Source organism: Glycine soja, chromosome 11, assembly GCF_004193775.1.
Source record: "Glycine soja cultivar W05 chromosome 11, ASM419377v2, whole genome shotgun sequence".
NCBI lineage: Eukaryota > Viridiplantae > Streptophyta > Magnoliopsida > Fabales > Fabaceae > Glycine > Glycine soja.
Window position 1 is genome coordinate 8,513,384 of NC_041012.1, and position 19,636 is coordinate 8,533,019.

A 19,636-nucleotide genomic window follows, 5' to 3' on the forward strand; every position below is an offset into this window, starting at 1 on the left:
AGGCTTAAAAGAGTTTTGATTACTATATACATGTTGATTTTTTCACTGTATAAATATACATAATAAATAATTTAATTAGAATATATTTTTAAGTCATCATAATATTAATATCTAATATATGATGGGTAATATTTTGTAATTATAATTTTTCATCCGAAAGTGCATAAACTAATAATAAATTTATTCACTTTTATGAGATAACAATTAATATCAATAAATTTATTCATTTATTTATTTCTCTGCTTTACTTTCGAGTATTTTTCAACTTTGCATTCGTCTAGTTGTGGAATCCTTCTTAATAGTACTGTTTTAGAATTGCTAAGATGAAGTCAAGTTTTGAAGAATTGAAGAAGAAGAAGAAGAAAGGCGAAGGAGAGCATTCGAAGGCATAAACATAAAGAAATTGAAGATAATGCGAACCCTTTGCGACGTATGCGAGAGCGCCGCTGCCATTCTCTTCTGCGCCGCTGATGAGGCCGCTCTCTGCTCCGCTTGTGACCACAAGGTTGCTGCTTTCTTCACTCTTTCAATTTTACTTCTTTTTTCATCTATAATTCAATGCTTTGAAGAATTATTTACACTTTTCCCTGCTTTATTGAATTTTATTTTACTTTTTATAAAGTGTGTTCAAAGGAGCAACAAATGATGCCAAATTCTGCTTGAATATTATTGTTTCACTTCAATTTTGGTGTTGGATCTCATAAGTAAGCAGTGTGCTCACTCATTCACAATTTTTTTCTCAGATTTTCATGTTGTTTTTAATTTGCATTTACTTCCAGTTTAGATATTGCTTGCTGTTGATGTAATTTTCTTACCTTCTTTGAGTACGACCAAAATGAACGAGTTTCTTTTTAAGCGGATTAACAAATTTGCTACTATTATGTTTCATTAATTATATTATATGGCCTTGTTTGAGTAAACATCAATTTGTACACCTAACTTTTATAGAAGCTCTTTCATTTAACTTCTCCAAAAGCTTAAGTGCATAAGTTGATTTTAGCTTATATTGTGAGAAATTCAACTCATTTTACCTTCTTATTGTCTTTTCCTGTAAGTGTTTACGGACAAGTTTATCTAAACAGGGCCTATATCTTTTAAGATGTTCTTTTACACCATTGGATTTTAAATGCCTTTGAATTATTATTGCATGGAATCTTCATATGGAGATTGATTCACTTAATCAAAAGAGTTGGAATTGGGACTCACTTGAAAATGGCACAAGAATATAAGTAGCCAAGCCGGCGAATGAAATGATATTTTGCACCAGCCATCTGTACATACTTTCCTTGCAAATCTTTTTATGTTAAGTGATGCATCCTACATGTGAATTTTATATTTTGGATTGGATGGGGTAATAATTACTAATACTCACTTATTTATGCCTTTTGACATGTGTTTCTGGTAACGACATTCATGTATAATTTAATGGAAGTACCATACATTTGCATGTAATTTTTTTTCTCTGACAGCATCGTGTTTGTGGTTTGCATTGGAGCTACAGATCCATATGTGTAACAAACTTGCTAGTAGGCATGTTCGAGTTGGCCTTGCTGACCCCACTGATGTTCCACGCTGTGACATATGTGAAAATGCACCTGGTACTGAAGGGTATTCATATCTTTTTTGCAAGATTGTGCATTCTAAACTATATAGAAGTTGAACCTTTGTCCCTTGTCATGGAAATTTGTATGTGTAGCTTTCTTTTACTGTGAGATAGATGGTAGTTCGCTGTGTCTGCAATGTGATATGATTGTGCATGTTGGTGGTAAAAGAACCCATGGAAGATATCTTCTATTGAGGCAAAGAGCTCAGGTATGTTTTAGGCTGCAATGAATTATCAAGCTTTCTAGCTTCTGAATAGATATTTTGAAGTTTATTTATCTTCGTTTTGGACTTTTTTATGTCAGTTTCCAGGTGATAAACCTGCCCAAATGGAAGAACTAGAGCTGCAACCTATGGATCAAAATGAATCGAGAAGGGATGAAAGTCAGTCACTCAAGCTAAAAACAAGAGATAGTCAGCAGAATCACAGTGTCTCACCTTTTCCAAGGCAAGAAAATAATATTGATGGTCATGGAAAAATGGATAAAAAGTTAATTGATCTTAATACCAGGCCACTGCGGTTAAATGGATCAGCACCAAACAACCAGGTAATTTTTTTTTTCTCGTTTTCCATATTGATTTGAGTTCTTGATTTGTGGGCTGTTTTGTAATATGCATTTCATAACCCTTGAATTTAATTGGTTTTCTTAAGCGCTCAGAAACTACAAAAGTTGTGACACTTGATTTAGTTGTTGAATTAACATATAGTCTGTTTTTTTAAGGAACAATGCATGGATATTTTAAGAGGCAATAATCATGAATCTGCCAGTGTGCCACCAGTAGAATCCTTCAAACAAGAGTCTGAGAAGTAACAAAGGTACAACATATAGGGTGTGCCAGTGTGGGCAGAGGCTACAGAAATATTATGTTTACTCAAATTTCTTTTACACTGTTGACCTTGTTTATGTGAATCTTGTTTTTTTTTTTGCTTAAAATTTGAATTGTTTGGCTGCAGACCTAATTAATGACGGAAAATAGTTGCTTTCATATGGATGAGCTGCATAAACAAGGTTACTACTGCATAAATTCGAGGGTATAACATAAATTGTTGTCCAGGATATACCACGTTCCTTAAAGCAGCTTATGTCCAATGCATCCTTAATATTTTGGTTTTCCTAGTCTGACAGCAGAGGAACTGTTGGTTTTAATACAAACTTTATGATATTTTATTACATGTCTATATATATATGATTCAACCTTCAAATTGTTGAAATCTGCTGCCTTCAGTTTCTGTACTATCTTAAAAGGGACGGAATGCTAATGCATCGGTTAAAGTAAAGACTATTTATGGCCCCCCGTAGAAGAGGAACCCTCATATTACTCTCCAAAGTCCAAACCCTTGCACCCAGCTAACCGGCCCAAACAATTAAAAATGTTCATTTTAAAATTAGGGCTATCAAACTGTCATGATTAATCATTCTCTAATATAATTTAACAACGTGTAATGTTTGAATTATCCCAAATTTCAAAGAAATGTTTCAATTTTTAGGTTTAGGGGTTACCAAGTATCTTGGCCAACTAATCCGCAAAGATAGGATTAACAAAGTGTGTTCTTATATACTTGATTCATCTCATTTTTATTTGAAAAAAATAATATTGTATTTGGGTATTATCAGTCCTTTATAGCCAGCCAACTAAACTATTTCCAAAATATAGGATTAACAAAGTATGAAGCTTCTCTAAACAAAACAACTAAGTATCTTGAATTAATTTCATTTTGTTTTTTTCTAAAAACCGCATATCTTTAATGTTAATCTAGCAATTATTACCCGTTTGGTTTTATTGTTTAGGGTTTATTATTAATTTATATTAAACGTTTTATAATAAAACATTAATATATTATATAAATAAAATTGTAAAATATAACAAGAATTTGATTGAATAGAAGTGTTAGTAATACATTTTTAACAAAAGAATATTTTGAGTTATTTTTATAAATAAAATATTAATATGGGTATTTTTTAAATAGTTTAATAGGTAGGTTTAAGGAGAATATGACACTTTGAATTTATTGGTCAAAAATATAATTTTGACTGATTAATGGTCAAAAGGAACTCATGTTGATGAATTATTTTAACAGAAATTCATATTAGTATTTTATTTATAAAAAATGATCCAAAATGGTCAATCATTCCATTTTTAGCACATTTTTTTCTACACACTTTTATTAGTTGAAATTTAAAAGCACAAAATTTGATAGGCTTTGCTTCTTATGTAATGAGTTTCATTCATCATTAGAGAGTATCCAAATAAAGTTAGAGACTATGTTATTAACATTTATCTTTAATTAAAATACAGACTTAAATATAATTTTCGTCTTCTTATTTTATTTCATCTGTAACTTTAATCCTTCAATTTTTAAAATAGAGACATTTGATCCTCATATTTTAGAACATTCACAATTTTGATAATTTTATTTTAAAATAGAGACATTTGATTTTTTTAATTTTAAAAAATTCACATAGGCAAAATAGAGAATTATGCCAAAATTATGAATTTTTAAAAAATAGAAAGACCAAATTTCTATATTTTAAAATAGGAGGACCAAAATTATGAATTTTTTAAAATAAAAAATTAAATGTCTTTATTTCTAAATGAAGGAACAAAGTTATAAATTGAATAAAATTTGAGAACTAAAATTATATTTAAGTTTAAAATATACTAATACCACAAGAGATTTTTACACTATTATATTACTAATGTATGAAAAATTATTTATTTTTGTAATATTTACATTAAAAATCATATCTAAAATAATTTTAATTAGTTGATGATGTTAACATCTTTATAATAATAAATATATCAAAATTAAACTCATGTTATATAAAAGGACCTTGTAAGTACTAGCTTTGCTCATTTATATAATAAACAATTGGAAATATCGTTTGGTCGTAACTATGAGAAATACTGTATCACTTTCTAATTTTTTTATATTTACTCATTTATAATAAAAGTATATGTATTTACTATTTATTATGTATTAATCATTTAAGTCATATTCAATTATGCATGGGTGAAAAATATAATTTCTTAAATTAGGAATTATATCATTAAATATAAGTATAACTGCCAATTAAATTATTTAATTTCGTGAGTATTATTTAAATAAATTTTAAATTTATATTATTTAAATTAACTAATTTAACCTTTGGTCTTGATCAAAGTAGGTCTACTTTTTTGCTGGCATTTCTGGTCTATTTGGTTACGATGGAATATCAATTCCACCATAGTTTAGGTTCGAACGCCGTTGCCAAAAAATAGATACTTGTTTCTTATTCACGTAGTATTTTAATACTTAGTCAAACACGATAGCATGAACCCAAAATTTTTGACAATTGTTTCTCAACAAGAGAGATTTTGATTTTAGCAGAAAAGCAATGGCAAGTGCGTTGGGTAGCAGAGTTGAATCTGTTCGAAACTCTCACTTACTAAGCTTTTCGCTCAACTCCATTAGATCCTTGAGTTCTTCTTCTTCATCCGCCGTTTCTTCTGCTCAGAACCCTAAGACTAAGAAATCGAAGCGAAGAAAGAAGAACTTGTTCGATGTGGCTCAGTTCTTACCTAACTGGGGAATCGGCTACCACATGGCCAAGACTCACTGGAATGAAGTTTCTTACGAAATCACTAAAATCAATCTCTACAAGGTGATGCCGATTTATTCCTCCGCATTTCTCACTTCTCATGAGTAGACTCTCATTCTTATTTCATTTTATTTTACAGGATGGAAGACATGGAAAAGCATGGGGGGTTGCTTTTAAAAATGGTTAGTTAGTGTATTGGAATTGTTTTGACTTTTGATTATTCTGTTTGTTGAAGGTACTGGTAATCATGCTGCACTGCTATTCTTCAATGAGATTGTCGGCTAGGCTAATAATGCCTTTTTGAATTCTTACATTGCCCATATTGGATAATCAATCTATTATAAACTCTTAACAAATTGAATGATAAGTGCATATTTTTTCATAATCAATAAATATTTAGGTTTGTGAAAGTGTAGGGAGTTTCTTATTGAGGACTAATGGAGGTGTGTGTTTGAGTTTCATCTGATTGGGCAAGCTTCATTGCCTTTTCGAGTTGCAAATTAAAACAGGTGTGCTTCTGTCAATTACTATATACATTATACAATGACATGGACAGTAGAATAGTTCATTGACTTTCCATGCTTGTCTCCATTTCCGAGCAATGTTGCTTGTCAGAGTTTCTGATAATACCATGCTGCTTATGGATTCTCACATGGGAATTTGTAGTTTTTACTTGAGTTGGTTTATGCAGTCACTTAGGAGGTTCTGTTGGAGTTATTTATTGCTCAATTTAGCCTACATGGTTGTCCTGCTGGGCATAATGCCAAATTGATTCTTTAATATGCGGGCCCCTTGTCTTAATCTACTTTAATCAAAACTTTTCCTTTAGATTTTCTGTCACTATTTGGATGCCAAAAAATTCAACTAGTTCTCCATTTCATCTATTCTGACAGCTACTTAAAACAAGAATTGTAAATATATTTTTATGAATTTTGATACAAGTGTTGGTAGTATTTCTAATGCTAATATTTCGAAAGGAACAAGTCTAACATTGCCTAGGTCAAGATCCCTTGAAGAGTGTTTTAACACTTATTTTTGGCTTGTAAGAACTTGCAGAGGATTGAGCTTGTGTGCACTCCATTACATTTGCACCCGTCTCAGTGTTAACTTTCTCTGTTTTTTTCATTCATGTCCCATATCAAATTAATTATGATCTGTTATAAATCTCATAATTATTGCTTATATGACAATTTTGTTTCTCTTTCTGTTGCTTGGTAGAACTTGGAAGCTTTATTTGATAAATTCTCAATGTGAATATTGTGTGAAGCATAATGTACCAAAAACAAAGTGTATATTGTATGAAGCATTGTGTGAATACTGAAGCATTTTTTAGTACTTGTTTTCTGACTTGACTTGATATCATTCAACCTATTGCAGGCTTGCCATTAGCAGATGCTCCAAAAAAAATTAGTGGAGTTCACAAGCGCTGTTGGAGATACCTACCAAATGTAGTAAAAGAATTAGAAAGTTCAACAAACTTAATGAGTTCCGCAGACAGTGACTTTGGGTTTTTAGGTCATCGACATTAGCCCGTCCATGTCTTTTCAATTTGGCTTAGTTGTTTTCGATAATGGTATCGTTTCTTAGTAGATCATGTAATATTCCTTACGCATTCATGCAAGGTGCTTAATTAAGTTTCTTTCTTTTTGATTTTTAATTAGATAAATGAACTCTCGACCATGCAACGTGCTTTGAGGGAATAATCTGGGTGGATTTGGTTCTTACTTTCTTTGTGTTTGTCTTTGGCCTATTTTATATCCATCCTAGTAAATAACTAAAACTATATATTTAACAGGTTAGTTATTAGTTGGTGTTTTGATTGTAGGTGTGGACTTTGTGCGAACACAATTTGCTATCCATATCTTTCAGTGATGCTCATTTAAATTCATCTACGTACATGATCAAAAGTGCTTCTGTGAAGCTATTAGAATTGGATTAGCCACGAAGGATGGAGATAATTTGCATAAGATGATATGGTTAAATTTGATCAAGTGACTATACATGCTAGCACATGAAGAAAAAATAGTGACACCTTGACTTCATAATAAGCTGAACCTTCAGTGCTTCGTTAATCAGTTTCAGTTCACCCGATATGGGTTCACTAATGCAACAGACACAAGGCCAACACAAGTCTTGTACTCTTGTCCTAATTGGGTGTGAGTTGGGTAGTAAAAATATATGTACCAGTGATTGTCATAACAAATAAATAACGACGACATACAATTGTCTTGGAAGAGCTTCTCAGCAATACCAAATTCAACCAGCAAATAGTGCAATGGATCATGCCGCTATATTCCTCCCACAGATCATTTAACGGGTTTTTTCAATTTCCACACATTTTTAATGGGTTTTTTCATTGATTGCCGAGATTCAACCATGTTATATTGAGACAATCAATCAAGTACACAACTCACAGCAAAAAGGTTTATAAGCTGTAAAGGTACATGTAACCATAAACAAAAATAGTCTCCAAGACTATAAAAACATTACATTTTAGACAAATTAGTCTTCTTCCACTTCATCCTCCGTCAACACCTACTACAACTGCTGGTGTTGCTGCTGCCTAACATGTATCATATTCACTACAAACATCTTAGTAGGAGTAGCCTTTGACGAACAACTCCTTCTTGGCTTCCTCAGATTCACCCTCACCGGTGTACTTCCCAAGCTGGGCGAGCGAGTTGGACTTGGCACGGAAAAGAAGTGCATCTTGTGCCGCCTTCACATTCTCTGGGCGGCCTCCCCATGTCTTCAAGGCAGTGTTTTGGAGGGCTCTGGCATACGAGAACGACACGTGCCACGGGTTTGGAGATTGGTTCATGGCATTCAAGTTGAGGGTAGCTTCAACCTCAGACTGTCCACCAGACAAAAACTGCATAGCACAGGATTGGTTAATTAGCACATGAAAGGGAGGGAAGTTAGGAATGCAAAGAATGATGATGCATTTGGCATTACCATAATTCCAGGGACAGCAGGGGGAATTCTCCTGTGAAGGAGCTTGAGGGTGTAATCAGCAACTGTCTGAGGACTGGCCTTGTCCTTGGACTCAGCTCCAGGTGTAACCATGCTAGGCTTAAGAAGAATACCCTCAAAAAGGACATTGTTCTCAGCAAGGTAGAAGAAAACCTCTGCCCAGACCTTTTTTGCTACTTCAAAAGTTCTGTCAATACCATGCTCCCCATCAAGCAAGATCTCTGGCTCCACAATTGGGACCAATCCATTGTCCTAAAACAACCATTAGATGAAAACATTAGAAATTTATAGATCCTCTTCCTAGGTTTATATAAAAAAAGTATCCTACCTCACATCATCTATAAATAGAAGTGTAACAAAAAATGAAATTATTAATATAACTTGAGTGGTATTTCTCACCTGAGCAATTGCGGCATAGCGAGCCAGACCCCAGGCTGCTTCCTTAACTGCCAGAGCAGAGGGACCGTTGGGGATGCTCACAACAGTACGCCTGATATGGAATTGGGGATTGGTATAATATGATGAAAAAGATGAGCAAGATGTACAGCACAAGAAAAGGAGGGCATGGAATTATGAAAATGATTTTGCTGCCACCACCACCACAAAGGGGGGGAAATTAGCACTCACCATTTGGCGAAACGGGCACCTTGCTGGTAGTATGCAGCCGAGCGAGAGGCAAGACCATCAAGACCTTGGCACCATGACTCATCGTTGGAACCAGCAAGGGGTACCAAACCCTGTTGTTCACGGCACATAAACCACGCGTTAGTGCATACAATGCCATACATATTCAAATTCTCCCTTTTGAGTTTAACTTCAAAATTTTCACTATTATAGACTACAAAAAGCTAATCTCCAGTATGTTACAACTAACTAGTGTTTATGTGAGGCATGTGACATCTTTCCATATGGCCACTCTAACAAATATCTGGATGATTGATAGTACAATTAAACATAAGTACATATCATATTGGCATCAAAACTAGTGCTTATTCTTTTCCATTATTATTTCAGGCAAGGCACAGACTGAAATGGCATTTAACTACATAGAAAGGAAAGGGAAGGATAGGGTGATTCCAAAATCCAAAAGGCTTACCTTGTCGACTTTAATACCGGGAACAATGTTTTGCTCGAGGAGCACGTCAACAATCTTCCTGCCATCAGTTGTGGATTGGTAGAGAGTTTCCTCAAAGAGAATGGCACCAGAGATGTACTGACCAAGTCCTGGAACTGTCACAAGGAGGGTACGGTACGCCTGGCGGTTAGCTTCAGTGTTCTCTAGCCCAATTGAAGCCAAACGCTTCCCACAGGTAGCATTGGACTCATCCATGGCCAAAATACCCCTCCCTGGTGAAGCCACTGTTTTCTGTTTCCACACAAACAAGCAAGAAAACACACAGCAAAATATTATTGCATCAACAATGTGAAAACCATTACTTAGGGGACAAACAAGGACAGCTGCAAAGATTTATTTGGCTTCTTAGATAAAGAGAAACATACTTCAGCAAATAAAGTGTGTATAATTGCTGGTTAGAAAATTTTCATAATCACTATACTTATGCATGTATTTAATCATAATCTCAATTGTGACAATTATAACTACACTTTATCCACTAAATTCCTACAAAGCCAGTGTGAAAACAAAAATAACTCAGCAGCGCGAAGAAAATGGATTATGGGTGTGAAATGAATAGTTCAATTAAGTTTTGTTACAAGATGCTTTTAATATTTGAATCTTAAAAACTTTTCCATTAGTACTTGAGAAGCTAAATTGAACATATTCAGTTTCTCTATAAGCTAAAATGAACTTATGCTTCTTGTTAACTTTTGAAGAAGTTAAATGAGAAAGGCTGATATATAAAAGTTAAGTGCATAAGTTAATTTTAGTTTATGCGAGAGAATAGGAAGTTGTTTATTATTATTATCATACCGCGGTCTTAACGAGCTCATCAGCATAGGAACCAGCTCTGATTGTGAGGCCTGATGGGGTGGTGGGGTTGCATCTCACAACTGATGCAGCAGAAGGTTGGCGAAGTGTTTGTCCCTTCACCCACTCAGACTTGTCAAGAACAAGTGAAGACTTGAGAAGAGATGCTGATGCAGAGGCCATTGTTCACTGCAGGTGTTAGGCACTTAGCACTACTTCAATATCTTATCTCCTACAGCAACCTTTGTAGTTGTATGCACCTCTTTACTACACATTCACAGCTTTCACTTCATTTATAGTTCTCAAGTGATGTCTCGTTTGAGGCTGCTGTGAGCTAACCTATCCTCACTTGACATGTGGACGATGATAACTTCAGCCTTCTTCCTTCCTTCCCATTCTCCTTTGCCATTTATTTCGTGGTTCAAATGGATGGATTTTTTCAAGCCTCGTAAAAATTACTTGGAAAATAGAAAAAAATAAAACAGAGATATTTTTTTTCCCAAGTCGTGACAAATGTATTACATGCACCAAAAAGGGTACCAATTATTGTTGTCTGTAGAGGGAAGGAAACGATCAAAGAAGTATGAGGTTATAATTTACATTGCTGATTAACTGTTTTGTCTCCTTGTTACTGATTTATGGTCTTGGTTCAATGATAAGATGTTGTCAAAAGTGGATGAACAATCAGTATGACCAATTTATTCAGAGGGTACTTTAAGCTTCCTTGTTAAATTCTATTTAGCGTATTATTTATGTTTCGTATTTCTTAACAGTGTAATACATTGATCTTTCCCTTTCTCATGAATTTATGAGAATACCATGATATAGGAATCAAATTAAATTGATTGAATAACACCTGCTGTTGCTTGAATTTTGCATCCACTAAGTGGGATATTAAGCACACGCTTTATGTTTTGTGCAGCTCAACCTATCACCTATAATATGAAGCGAAACTGGATCTAGGAACCGTTGAAAGAAAAAATTAATCAGGGTCATCTATAGTTTTGACTTTTGATGCATTCACATTGTGCTTGAGAAGGAGACTAGGGTCATCTGTTACTTCATTGATTTGTTTCATTTTGTCTTTCAAATGATGAGCATTCCCAATTGCCTTATAAATCTTGATGTCACCCATTTAGAGAAGAATGTTGTTAACTAGTGCCCTAATGATATTAATTAAAAAATTACAAATAGAAAGTTTTTATTGGCATTTATATTAGAAATGCATTGGAAATCATAACAAATATGCATTGATGATTTTTTTTTAATGAAAATTTCTCATTTTTTACTGCTTATCGGCACTTGTTACCATTTGTCTTTAGAGAAATAAATAATCGGTCAAAATTGAACTTACAAATTTACAATCCTTACAAGTCAACGCATCTATAACTTACTTTACACTAATATCAGAACTACTTTTGTTTCACATGTCTTTTCCTGTACTTCCATAACTCATCCTTTTTTCTCTTCGGTTTCACAACGCCCATCTTATTTCTAACTACACCAATCATGGATCTCCTATCCTTTCTGTTTTTAATTGCAGCTTTAGCATCCAGAACTGCCCGAAGCTTCTGGTATGAATCGACATCCATCACCTGCCCACTCTTGACCATCTCCTGGTGATAAAAAAATGCCTGGCTAAAATCTCGAACACGGAGAAATGCATATATCATAGTTGAATAAGTTACAGAATCTGGCTTCAAGTTATGAGCTGCCATCTCTTCCAACAACTCTGGCAGCTTTGAGTGTCGCCCTCCTCGTGCATATGCATTCATCAGCATATTGTATGTCATCACTGTTGGGTGCAATCCAACATTTGCAAATTTAGATATTACATCTCTTGCTTCCTTGTAGTAACCATGTTTAGCAAAACCATCAACAAGAGTGTTGAATGTGACACGTGTTCCTTCAACTTTTTCCCTCCTCATCAACTTCCATATTTTCATCAATGTTTGGGTGTCACCGGCACGTCTAAATGCATCTAGTAAAGCAGTGTAGGTTTCTATGGAAGGTTTAATGCCTTCCCTTTGCATGTTTTCAAATGCTGCATAAGCTTTCTCATGCCAGCCACTAACTGAATATGCATGGATCAGAGCTGTATAAGAATGTGAAGTGGGTTTAATACCGTCTTTCTTCATCTTCAAGAATGCATCTGCAGCCATGTCACTCATATTTTTCTGCTTCCCATATGCACTGATTATACAAGTATATGATTTGGCATTTGGCTTCAAGCCAGTTTCCTGCATTTCAGCCATCAGCTTCTCTACAATCTCAGGTTGCATTTTTCTGCTGTATGCATACATTAGAATGTTGAATGTAGCTTCAGTGGGCTTAATCCCTTTAGTTTTCATCTCAACAAAGAGGCCTTCAGCTTCTTCTACACGGTTGGATTTACAATATGCATCCATCAGGGTGTTGTACACAATTGTATTTGAAGAAACCCCTTTCTTCTCCAGTTCAGATAGGATGATGAGAGCTTCACTCATCAAACCCTCAACACAAAATGACTTTATTAGTGCACCTAGGACTTCTTCACCCCATTTGACTCCTTTTCCATTCATTTTCTCAAAAAATTGCCATGCATCCTTTGCACTATGGCCAAGTTTTCTCATAACGATAACCATAATAGAACATGTCACATGATCTGGAAGAACATTATCTGCTTCCATTGACTCATACACCTTCCAAGCATCTTCATACCTAAAACAATGAGGTAGACTTCAACAATAAACTCTTAAAATATGTGGTATATCAGGAGAGGGGGCGGGGGGTGGGATGCTGCCCTAAAACATTTGTCAGAGTAGGGAGAGATGAAATATCTTTTGTTTTTCAACACTGTTTGCTATACAAGAATTAAATATGTTAATTTCACAGTTTTTAAGTTTGGAAGCAGCACAGGGAACCAATACAGCTGAGGTAACTTGAAATATCTTAATTCTCTGACAAGTAGCCAAGGAAATTTCATAGATTGTATAGTTGTTCATAGGCTTCTTAATAACAAACTAACCAAGAAACCTAGTACAAAACAAGCCCAAGAGGTTAAATAAAGGACTCCATCCATCTGCCATAATGGAAAAACTGAACTAGCATGAAAAGACTTCATGGCAAAACTGATGTACGTACTAGTACACTTAATGTTCATGTCATAACATTGTCTGGTTTAATGTCAACATTGATCAGAATTCTCGGTAAAAGATGATGCAATATGTCATTTCCAGTGTTTTAGACATATACTAATTAAGAATGGGCATGCTTTATACCACTGCTTGGATAACAAGCCTATAGGCTATAGCACATTGGTCATTTCTTTACTTTCCATGATAATTAGAAGAATTATAACAGTGAAACAAGTGAACTAGTGTATTATTTAATTAAATGTGTAACATTCTATTCCTATCTAAGCAAAAGTAACAAACTACTACTTGACTTGCATTTTAAGCAGCTGAGAGAAAAAAAGCAAAGCACCACACATGATTTTGCAAGAATATATTTTACCTGGCACTAGAAAGAAGGCCTGAAATTGCAGCATTATAAACATGAGAATCTCTAAACTCCCTGCTAGATGGCAAGTTTGTGAACAAAACCATCAACTTATCACCCATCTTTGCTTTCCCCAACAAAGGAAACAACACAGTGCAAGCCCGAGGAGTAACAAGTGACGGTTCCTGCGACCTCATCCACTGAAAGAAATACAAACAACACACCAGAAGTTGCTCATCCCCAAGTAATTTCAAAACCTCCCAACACTCTTTCTCACTAACCCTTCTTCCTTCATACTCAGCCAAAGCCTCCTCCAGAGTTAGATTTTGTGGCAAGTTCCTTGCAAGCTGAACAATCTCTCCCACAATGCCCTCAGGCAAAGGCAAAGCCTTCTTCTGAAACACCGTTTTTTCCTTCTCTTCAATCAAACCCATTTCAGGTTCTTCTTCTTCTTCAATAAGGTCAGAAGCAAGGTGCCATGAAATGCGACGGTTCTTCTGAAGGGACAATTTTCCTTCTTTTCCAGGGTCTTGGGAAGAAAACCGAGTGCGGGTTTTGAAGAATTTGTAGATTGGATCATCTGGGTCATACTCTTGTTCTTCTACTATTGTTTCTATGCCCTCTCCTTGTTCATGATTTTCTGGTTCTAGTTGTCGGAGATATGGGAGGAAAATGGGGGTGTTGGATGGTGATGCACAAAGACATAGGGTTTTGGAGACTGAGAAGGTTGAGGTTTTGGAGTGTGTGAGAGAGAAAGGTTTTGAAAGTGTATGAAAGTGAATTTGGTGTGAAATGAAAGGGTGATGAAAGTAAGAAGAAGGTGTGAGGTTGAGAGCCATGGTTGGCTTGGTTTTGCAAGTTCAAGTGCAAAGGTTATCTTGTTCTTTAACGTCGTTTTTGACCCGGTGGGTTTTGAGACCCGGACCGGTTCACTTATTATTACTTATTAGTATTTAGTATCATTTTTTATTAAAACAACGTCGTTTTTGGCTAAAGGGACGCGGATTCGAAACACCAGTCTCATCCTTCAACCCTAGTACCGTGGAGCCACCCTTTGTCCACCGTGGTCGTCGTTGAAGGAGGTCGTCAACCGCAAGTTGCAGCCGCACCAGGTTGGCCTCACCACTGAGAGAAACAAATTTAATTGTTATATGAAATTGTTCACACTTGATTCCTCTGTTGCTTAGGTTGCTCTAAATTATTTACTACTTCTTTTGAATCCTCTGTTGCTTAGTTGTGCAGAATCAGGAATCATTGCTGTGCTTGTGAACACTATTTTTTTTATTCGTTTTCTTTTACTGCCAAACTTGAACCTCATTTTTGGTCCTTGGTGGTGCTTCCAAGTCATTCATAAATGGCATGAAAGATTTGAGTGGCATTTGGCCATTTTATTATTTGTGTTTCAAATGACGCTTTAATCTTAATTTCTTGATCTAATAATACAAGTTGAGAAATTGTGCTTTTGTGGATTTCAAAAATGAGATTGTGGCATCTCAACTGTCAAGCACAACGGCAACTAAATGGGTATTATAAATTGAATCATTTGCATACTTTTCTTTTTTCTTTTTAATTTCAAATATTGTAATAATTTGGCTTCATATTCTAATAGATAGCCTTGGTTTATAGTATTATTGTTTGGCTTTTACATTGAAGTAATCTGTTCTGATATGTTTTTTAATGGGTTCCTTATGTTGCAACACTATATAGAAAATACATATAAATAAATAAAGCATCTTCAATTCTATATTGACATGTGCCTTGGATCATGCGCCTTTTTTTTGCATTTTGTTTTTCAAAAACAACACTCATCTTCTTCCCTCTAAATTCCTCATAAAGGTGCAAAACAAAACGTCATCAGCTTTGGAAACCCTAGCGTGAGGCAACATCAAGTGTAGCAATGGTTGATGTCCATAAGTTGATTTGCCAAACCTGTAACAACGTGGGTGTTGGTGATGGTTCTGATGGCTTTTTCTACTGCCTTCGCTGTGGTTCTCAATGCGAGGATGTGATGGACACCGCTGTTGATGACGATGATCTCTTCAACAAGAGTGCTGTCTACTTGCCTAGTCACCAACGCCAGCGATCTGTTGCAATCAAAGCCGAGCCCATCTCTCAGTATGACTCCTTTTACGATTCCCACTCCAATTTCATTAGGAATCTGGGTTTAGAAGATGAAAATCCTCAACGAAATGATCATGTTCAAGTTAAAAGAGAGGAGGAATTTGACGCTGCCCAGTTTGATGAGGCAAGTCCTTCTGTTCCTGCTGATTTTGGTGGCTCCCAAGTTGCATGCTTTGAAGACTACCACAATGAGATAAGGATGCGGTATGTGATGGGGTTGCAGATGATGATTGAGCTTCAGTGTGAAGCGCTGGTGAAGGAGTTTAAGGTGACCCCTTTAATTTGTGGCTTGGTTGGCCCAATTTGGTTGAGGTTTGTCTCCAAGACTGGCATTTTCGGTGATGACTGGGCTGATAAAGTAATCCATGACTCTGAAACGCAGAATGAAGGTAAAATGATGTTTTATCTCTTATATTTCTACATTTAAATTACAATACATGTACCCTTTTTTGTTGCATGGTTTGGTTCTTTATGTTCCAGTCAATTTCTCAATGTACTTGTCAATGCTTATTTGTGGTTCAGGATTGACCATAAAGTTCCAATTCTTGCTTTATTTGCTTGTGACATATTTGGGGCATTACTTGTCTTGTTCATCAAAGGTTTCACTAATGCTTTCTGTTTGTATTAAAAGTTCACGAAACCTTATAATTAACTGAAAAATTTACTCATTAGCATATTGTATATGATTAGTTGCAACTCAATTTGGTTCATTAAGCTTGGATTTGACCCCTTAATTATCAAATGTATTGTAATAGCAGCAAGATAAGAGGATTAGCTTGTTAATGAAGTGTGTACTATAGTTTTTCAACAGTTGGAAGATACTTACCATATTTCCATCAAGCCTATCTAATAGTTTATTTCTGCATTGTTCTCAGATGAACCAGAAGATTACAAGTTACGTGCTAAATACAGAACAGAGCCCCACAATATGTTTGGCAAGCGAGCTGTCATGATATGGTTTAGGTCTTTAAAGAAAAGGATTCCACTACCTTGTACTGTTGCTGTTTCATTTCTGGCATGTCATGTAGCCAGGGAAGCTGTCCTGCCATCTGACATGATGAAGTGGACACTTGAAGGGAAGCTTCCATATTTTTCTGCTTTTGTTGAAATTGAAAAGCGCATGGGACAACCAACAAGTGCATGTCCTATTAGTTCAAGTGTTATGTTCAGGCCCCAACAAGCTATTCCAGTACAGAAGCTAGAGTCATTTGCTGCATCCATTGCTCAGTTCATAGGCTTGGAGTTACCTCCCGTGAACTTTTATGCTATAGCTTATCTTTTTCTTCAAAAGTTATCACTGCCTGTTGAAAAGATTCTTCCTTATGCATGCCGCATATATGAATGGTCGATGCCTCCTGATTTGTGGTTATCCTTATCCAGTAATTATTTTAGGCTACCTACTCATGTATGCGTTATGTCAATTCTGGTAGTAGCAATAAGGATATTGTATAACATAAATGGCTTTGGAGAGTGGGAGAAGAGTTTGTCTCGTGATGATGATGCCAAAGACAACAGTGAAATGGGTAATGCTTTTGCCTCTGATAATGGACATGATTTTGGTAAAGAATCTAAAGATTCAGCTGAAGATCAAGTAGGATCTCAGAAACACGAATTGGATTCTGCCTGGCTTCTCCAACATCTTCAAGCAAGATATAATGAGATTGCAGATACCTATGGTGAAGTTTTTGTTTACTTATATTATTATATTTAACCAAACCTATGTTGCACGAGTTGATATTCTATTTTCGTCCTATTTTTTACAACAATTAAATGACTATCTAACATCCAGTATTTATGGACAGGGTATTCAAAGGACTTGGCTACATATCTCAAATACTGTAGGGATGTTGTCTTTGCTGGATCAGAACCATCTTATGGTAATCACGAGGAAGAAAAAATGATAGAATACCTATGGAAATTTTATCAGAATGAAGAGGTAATTAAAGAATTGAGCTAGTTATTCTATTGATATGCACAGGCCTTTAGAATTAGGATGTCTTGGAATTACTTTCAAGTTTAAACTTCTTTTTTTCTTCTTATTTCCTGGGATATGTTAAGAAAGAAGTAGCGCCTCTGCCTGTGCTCTTTTGTCTATGGGACATGGCTCGGCTGTTCATGATTTTCAATTTCTTTCCCAGTGAAGCTTGGAAAATAAATTGGCTACATCACTGTTTCCTAAAGTAAAGGACGTCGAAATTCAAGAAAAATATCATGAATGAACTATTGTCCCCACGGACTTATTTCCTCAGATCAAATTTGTACAAAATAGAATAAAGAGAAGAATTTATTTTCTTTTTCCTGCGGAAATGAAGGGACTCAATCTAGTGCCAGCCATTTATCTATCTTTAAATTTCTCTAAAAACTTTTGTTTTGATGAAAGTGATTGAGAGAAATTTCTAGAAGATGGCATGTTGCTTGTTACTTTTACATATTGTTATTATTATTTGAATACATTTACTTGGTTCAACAATCAAAATTACGACATACCTGATTCCTGTAAGTAATGCTCATATATTCATGGGTCAACTGATATGTCACTGCTAGTACCTTCACTCACTGAAGGTTTGTTGTGCTCTAACGATATGTAATTGGAATCAGTGAAGGGCTGTACATTCATATTCTCTTAATGAAATCTTGTAGTTATAGATGCTCATATAGTGAGTGCAGAATTTATGGAGATAACATTAATGAAGATCTCCTACATGAATATTTTCCTCCAAATATTATGGTTATATATATAAAAAATTGTATTCCATCATCTCCTAAATGTTATATGTTGGGCAGATTTTATTAAATAAAAATATTTTTTTGTCTATCTGCCTTGGTATGTCTAGTTTCCGGGAGTTGTTTTTGTTGTCTGAGTACATCATGAAGAATGTCTGTCAAAATGTGTTGTATAACACTTTCTCCTTTTTCTGTTTTAGGATACAAAACCATCAGAAAATGTAGAGCAGTCAAATACTTCTTTCAACCAAACGAGTTCCAGGGATAAAGGATGCATTGGCAAGATATCCAAGGAGGAAAAGATTAGAAAAAAAGGTTTTAATGAACTCTTTCCTGATGATGACACCAGCCTTGAAGATGTGAGCAACAATAATTCCCATGAGAGTTTGTCAGACAGTGAAGACTCAGATTCCCAAGAGCACAGTTCAGGAAAATCTCATGTCAAGGAAGCCATTAGACAGATGAAATTAGAGATGGAGGAGAACAGATTTTATTATATACCACCTAGTGTCAAGCGAAAAAGACTTGATTATATTCACTATGTGAGAAAGAGGGACGAAGGTGCGCTGACTTATGTTGCTCATGCTGATTATTACATTTTGCTTCGGGCTTGTGCCAGGATTGCACAAGTTGACATTCGGATTTTGCATATTGGTGTGTTGAGACTTGAGAGAAGACTTGCTTGGTTGGAAAAACGGATTGATCAATGCTTACATTCCAAACCAACTAGCATTTCTTGTCAATTTTGTTGTAATAAGGCCACGGAAAATGGATCTGATGGTCTTCCTGGATTATCAAATTTGAATATTTGAGAATTGATAGTTTAACTTTAAGAAATAGTAGAATGGAGGAAGGATGCTCCGATTCCTTCTTTTTTTTTTCTTTTGATTTTCAATTATTCATACAAGAATAAATATTAGGAATAAGATAAGAGGATGAGAACCAAAGAAAAATTAAAAAGGATGAAACGACACTTGGTTTTTCATAATCAATAAATATTTAGGTTAATGAAAGTGTAGGGAGTTTCTTATTGAGGACTAATGGAGGTGTGTGTTTGAGTTTCATCTGATTGGGCAAGCTTCATTGCCTTTTCGAGTTGCAAATTAAAACCGGTGTCCTTCTGTCAATTACGATATACATTATACAATGACTTGGAAAGTAGAATCGTTCATTGACTTTCCATGCTTGTCTCCATTTCCGAGCAATGTTGCTTGTCAGAGTTTCTGAT

General features: G+C 35.2%; 5 protein-coding genes across 5 annotated transcripts; 3 read left to right on the forward strand and 2 right to left on the reverse strand.

Annotated features, from left to right (window-relative positions):
• The first annotated feature begins 253 nt into the window (after positions 1-253).
• LOC114374665 (B-box zinc finger protein 19-like) lies at positions 254-2,881 on the forward strand. The gene is made up of 6 exons (XM_028332335.1): positions 254-505; positions 1,502-1,598; positions 1,697-1,812; positions 1,908-2,150; positions 2,325-2,419; positions 2,558-2,881. The coding sequence occupies exons 1-5, from the start codon at positions 413-415 to the stop codon at positions 2,412-2,414; spliced, it is 639 nt and encodes a 212-aa protein (XP_028188136.1). The 5' UTR covers positions 254-412; the 3' UTR covers positions 2,415-2,419; positions 2,558-2,881.
• A 1,902-nt stretch (positions 2,882-4,783) lies between these two features.
• On the forward strand, positions 4,784-7,008 carry LOC114374995. The gene is made up of 3 exons (XM_028332726.1): positions 4,784-5,246; positions 5,323-5,365; positions 6,561-7,008. The coding sequence occupies exons 1-3, from the start codon at positions 4,980-4,982 to the stop codon at positions 6,710-6,712; spliced, it is 462 nt and encodes a 153-aa protein (XP_028188527.1). The 5' UTR covers positions 4,784-4,979; the 3' UTR covers positions 6,713-7,008.
• Positions 7,009-7,489: 481 nt separating this feature from the next.
• LOC114374994 (fructose-bisphosphate aldolase 1, chloroplastic) lies at positions 7,490-10,366 on the reverse strand. The gene is made up of 6 exons (XM_028332725.1): positions 10,087-10,366; positions 9,253-9,522; positions 8,784-8,893; positions 8,556-8,646; positions 8,139-8,408; positions 7,490-8,055 (listed from the first exon to the last, which is right to left on the reverse strand). Exons 1-6 carry the CDS (start codon positions 10,264-10,266, stop codon positions 7,777-7,779), a joined length of 1,200 nt encoding a protein of 399 aa, XP_028188526.1. The 5' UTR covers positions 10,267-10,366; the 3' UTR covers positions 7,490-7,776.
• Positions 10,367-11,394: 1,028 nt separating this feature from the next.
• Positions 11,395-14,451, reverse strand: LOC114376066 (pentatricopeptide repeat-containing protein At5g50280, chloroplastic-like). The gene is made up of 2 exons (XM_028333981.1): positions 13,579-14,451; positions 11,395-12,783 (listed from the first exon to the last, which is right to left on the reverse strand). Exons 1-2 carry the CDS (start codon positions 14,400-14,402, stop codon positions 11,496-11,498), a joined length of 2,112 nt encoding a protein of 703 aa, XP_028189782.1. The 5' UTR covers positions 14,403-14,451; the 3' UTR covers positions 11,395-11,495.
• Positions 14,452-14,528: 77 nt separating this feature from the next.
• Positions 14,529-19,290, forward strand: LOC114376065 (TATA box-binding protein-associated factor RNA polymerase I subunit B). The gene is made up of 5 exons (XM_028333980.1): positions 14,529-14,675; positions 15,400-16,073; positions 16,560-17,360; positions 17,487-17,620; positions 18,609-19,290. The coding sequence occupies exons 2-5, from the start codon at positions 15,461-15,463 to the stop codon at positions 19,218-19,220; spliced, it is 2,160 nt and encodes a 719-aa protein (XP_028189781.1). The 5' UTR covers positions 14,529-14,675; positions 15,400-15,460; the 3' UTR covers positions 19,221-19,290.
• Positions 19,291-19,636: the final 346 nt, after the last annotated feature.

Coding starts and splice junctions, on each gene's coding strand:
- LOC114374665 (XM_028332335.1), top strand. CDS start 413: ATGCGAACCCTTTGCGACGTATGCGAGAGCGCCGCTGCCATTCTCTTC. Junction 1,599..1,696: donor CATATGTGAAAATGCACCTG/GTACTGAAGGGT, acceptor TTGTATGTGTAG/CTTTCTTTTACTGTGAGATA. Junction 1,813..1,907: donor TATTGAGGCAAAGAGCTCAG/GTATGTTTTAGG, acceptor TTTTTATGTCAG/TTTCCAGGTGATAAACCTGC.
- LOC114374995 (XM_028332726.1), top strand. CDS start 4,980: ATGGCAAGTGCGTTGGGTAGCAGAGTTGAATCTGTTCGAAACTCTCAC. Junction 5,247..5,322: donor CTAAAATCAATCTCTACAAG/GTGATGCCGATT, acceptor TTTATTTTACAG/GATGGAAGACATGGAAAAGC. Junction 5,366..6,560: donor GGGGGTTGCTTTTAAAAATG/GTTAGTTAGTGT, acceptor AACCTATTGCAG/GCTTGCCATTAGCAGATGCT.
- LOC114374994 (XM_028332725.1), bottom strand. CDS start 10,266: ATGGCCTCTGCATCAGCATCTCTTCTCAAGTCTTCACTTGTTCTTGAC. Junction 8,647..8,783: donor GGTGCCCGTTTCGCCAAATG/GTGAGTGCTAAT, acceptor ATTCCATATCAG/GCGTACTGTTGTGAGCATCC. Junction 8,056..8,138: donor CTGCTGTCCCTGGAATTATG/GTAATGCCAAAT, acceptor TGTGCTATGCAG/TTTTTGTCTGGTGGACAGTC.
- LOC114376066 (XM_028333981.1), bottom strand. CDS start 14,402: ATGGCTCTCAACCTCACACCTTCTTCTTACTTTCATCACCCTTTCATT. Junction 12,784..13,578: donor GGCCTTCTTTCTAGTGCCAG/GTAAAATATATT, acceptor TCATTGTTTTAG/GTATGAAGATGCTTGGAAGG.
- LOC114376065 (XM_028333980.1), top strand. CDS start 15,461: ATGGTTGATGTCCATAAGTTGATTTGCCAAACCTGTAACAACGTGGGT. Junction 16,074..16,559: donor CTCTGAAACGCAGAATGAAG/GTAAAATGATGT, acceptor CATTGTTCTCAG/ATGAACCAGAAGATTACAAG. Junction 17,621..18,608: donor AATTTTATCAGAATGAAGAG/GTAATTAAAGAA, acceptor TTTCTGTTTTAG/GATACAAAACCATCAGAAAA.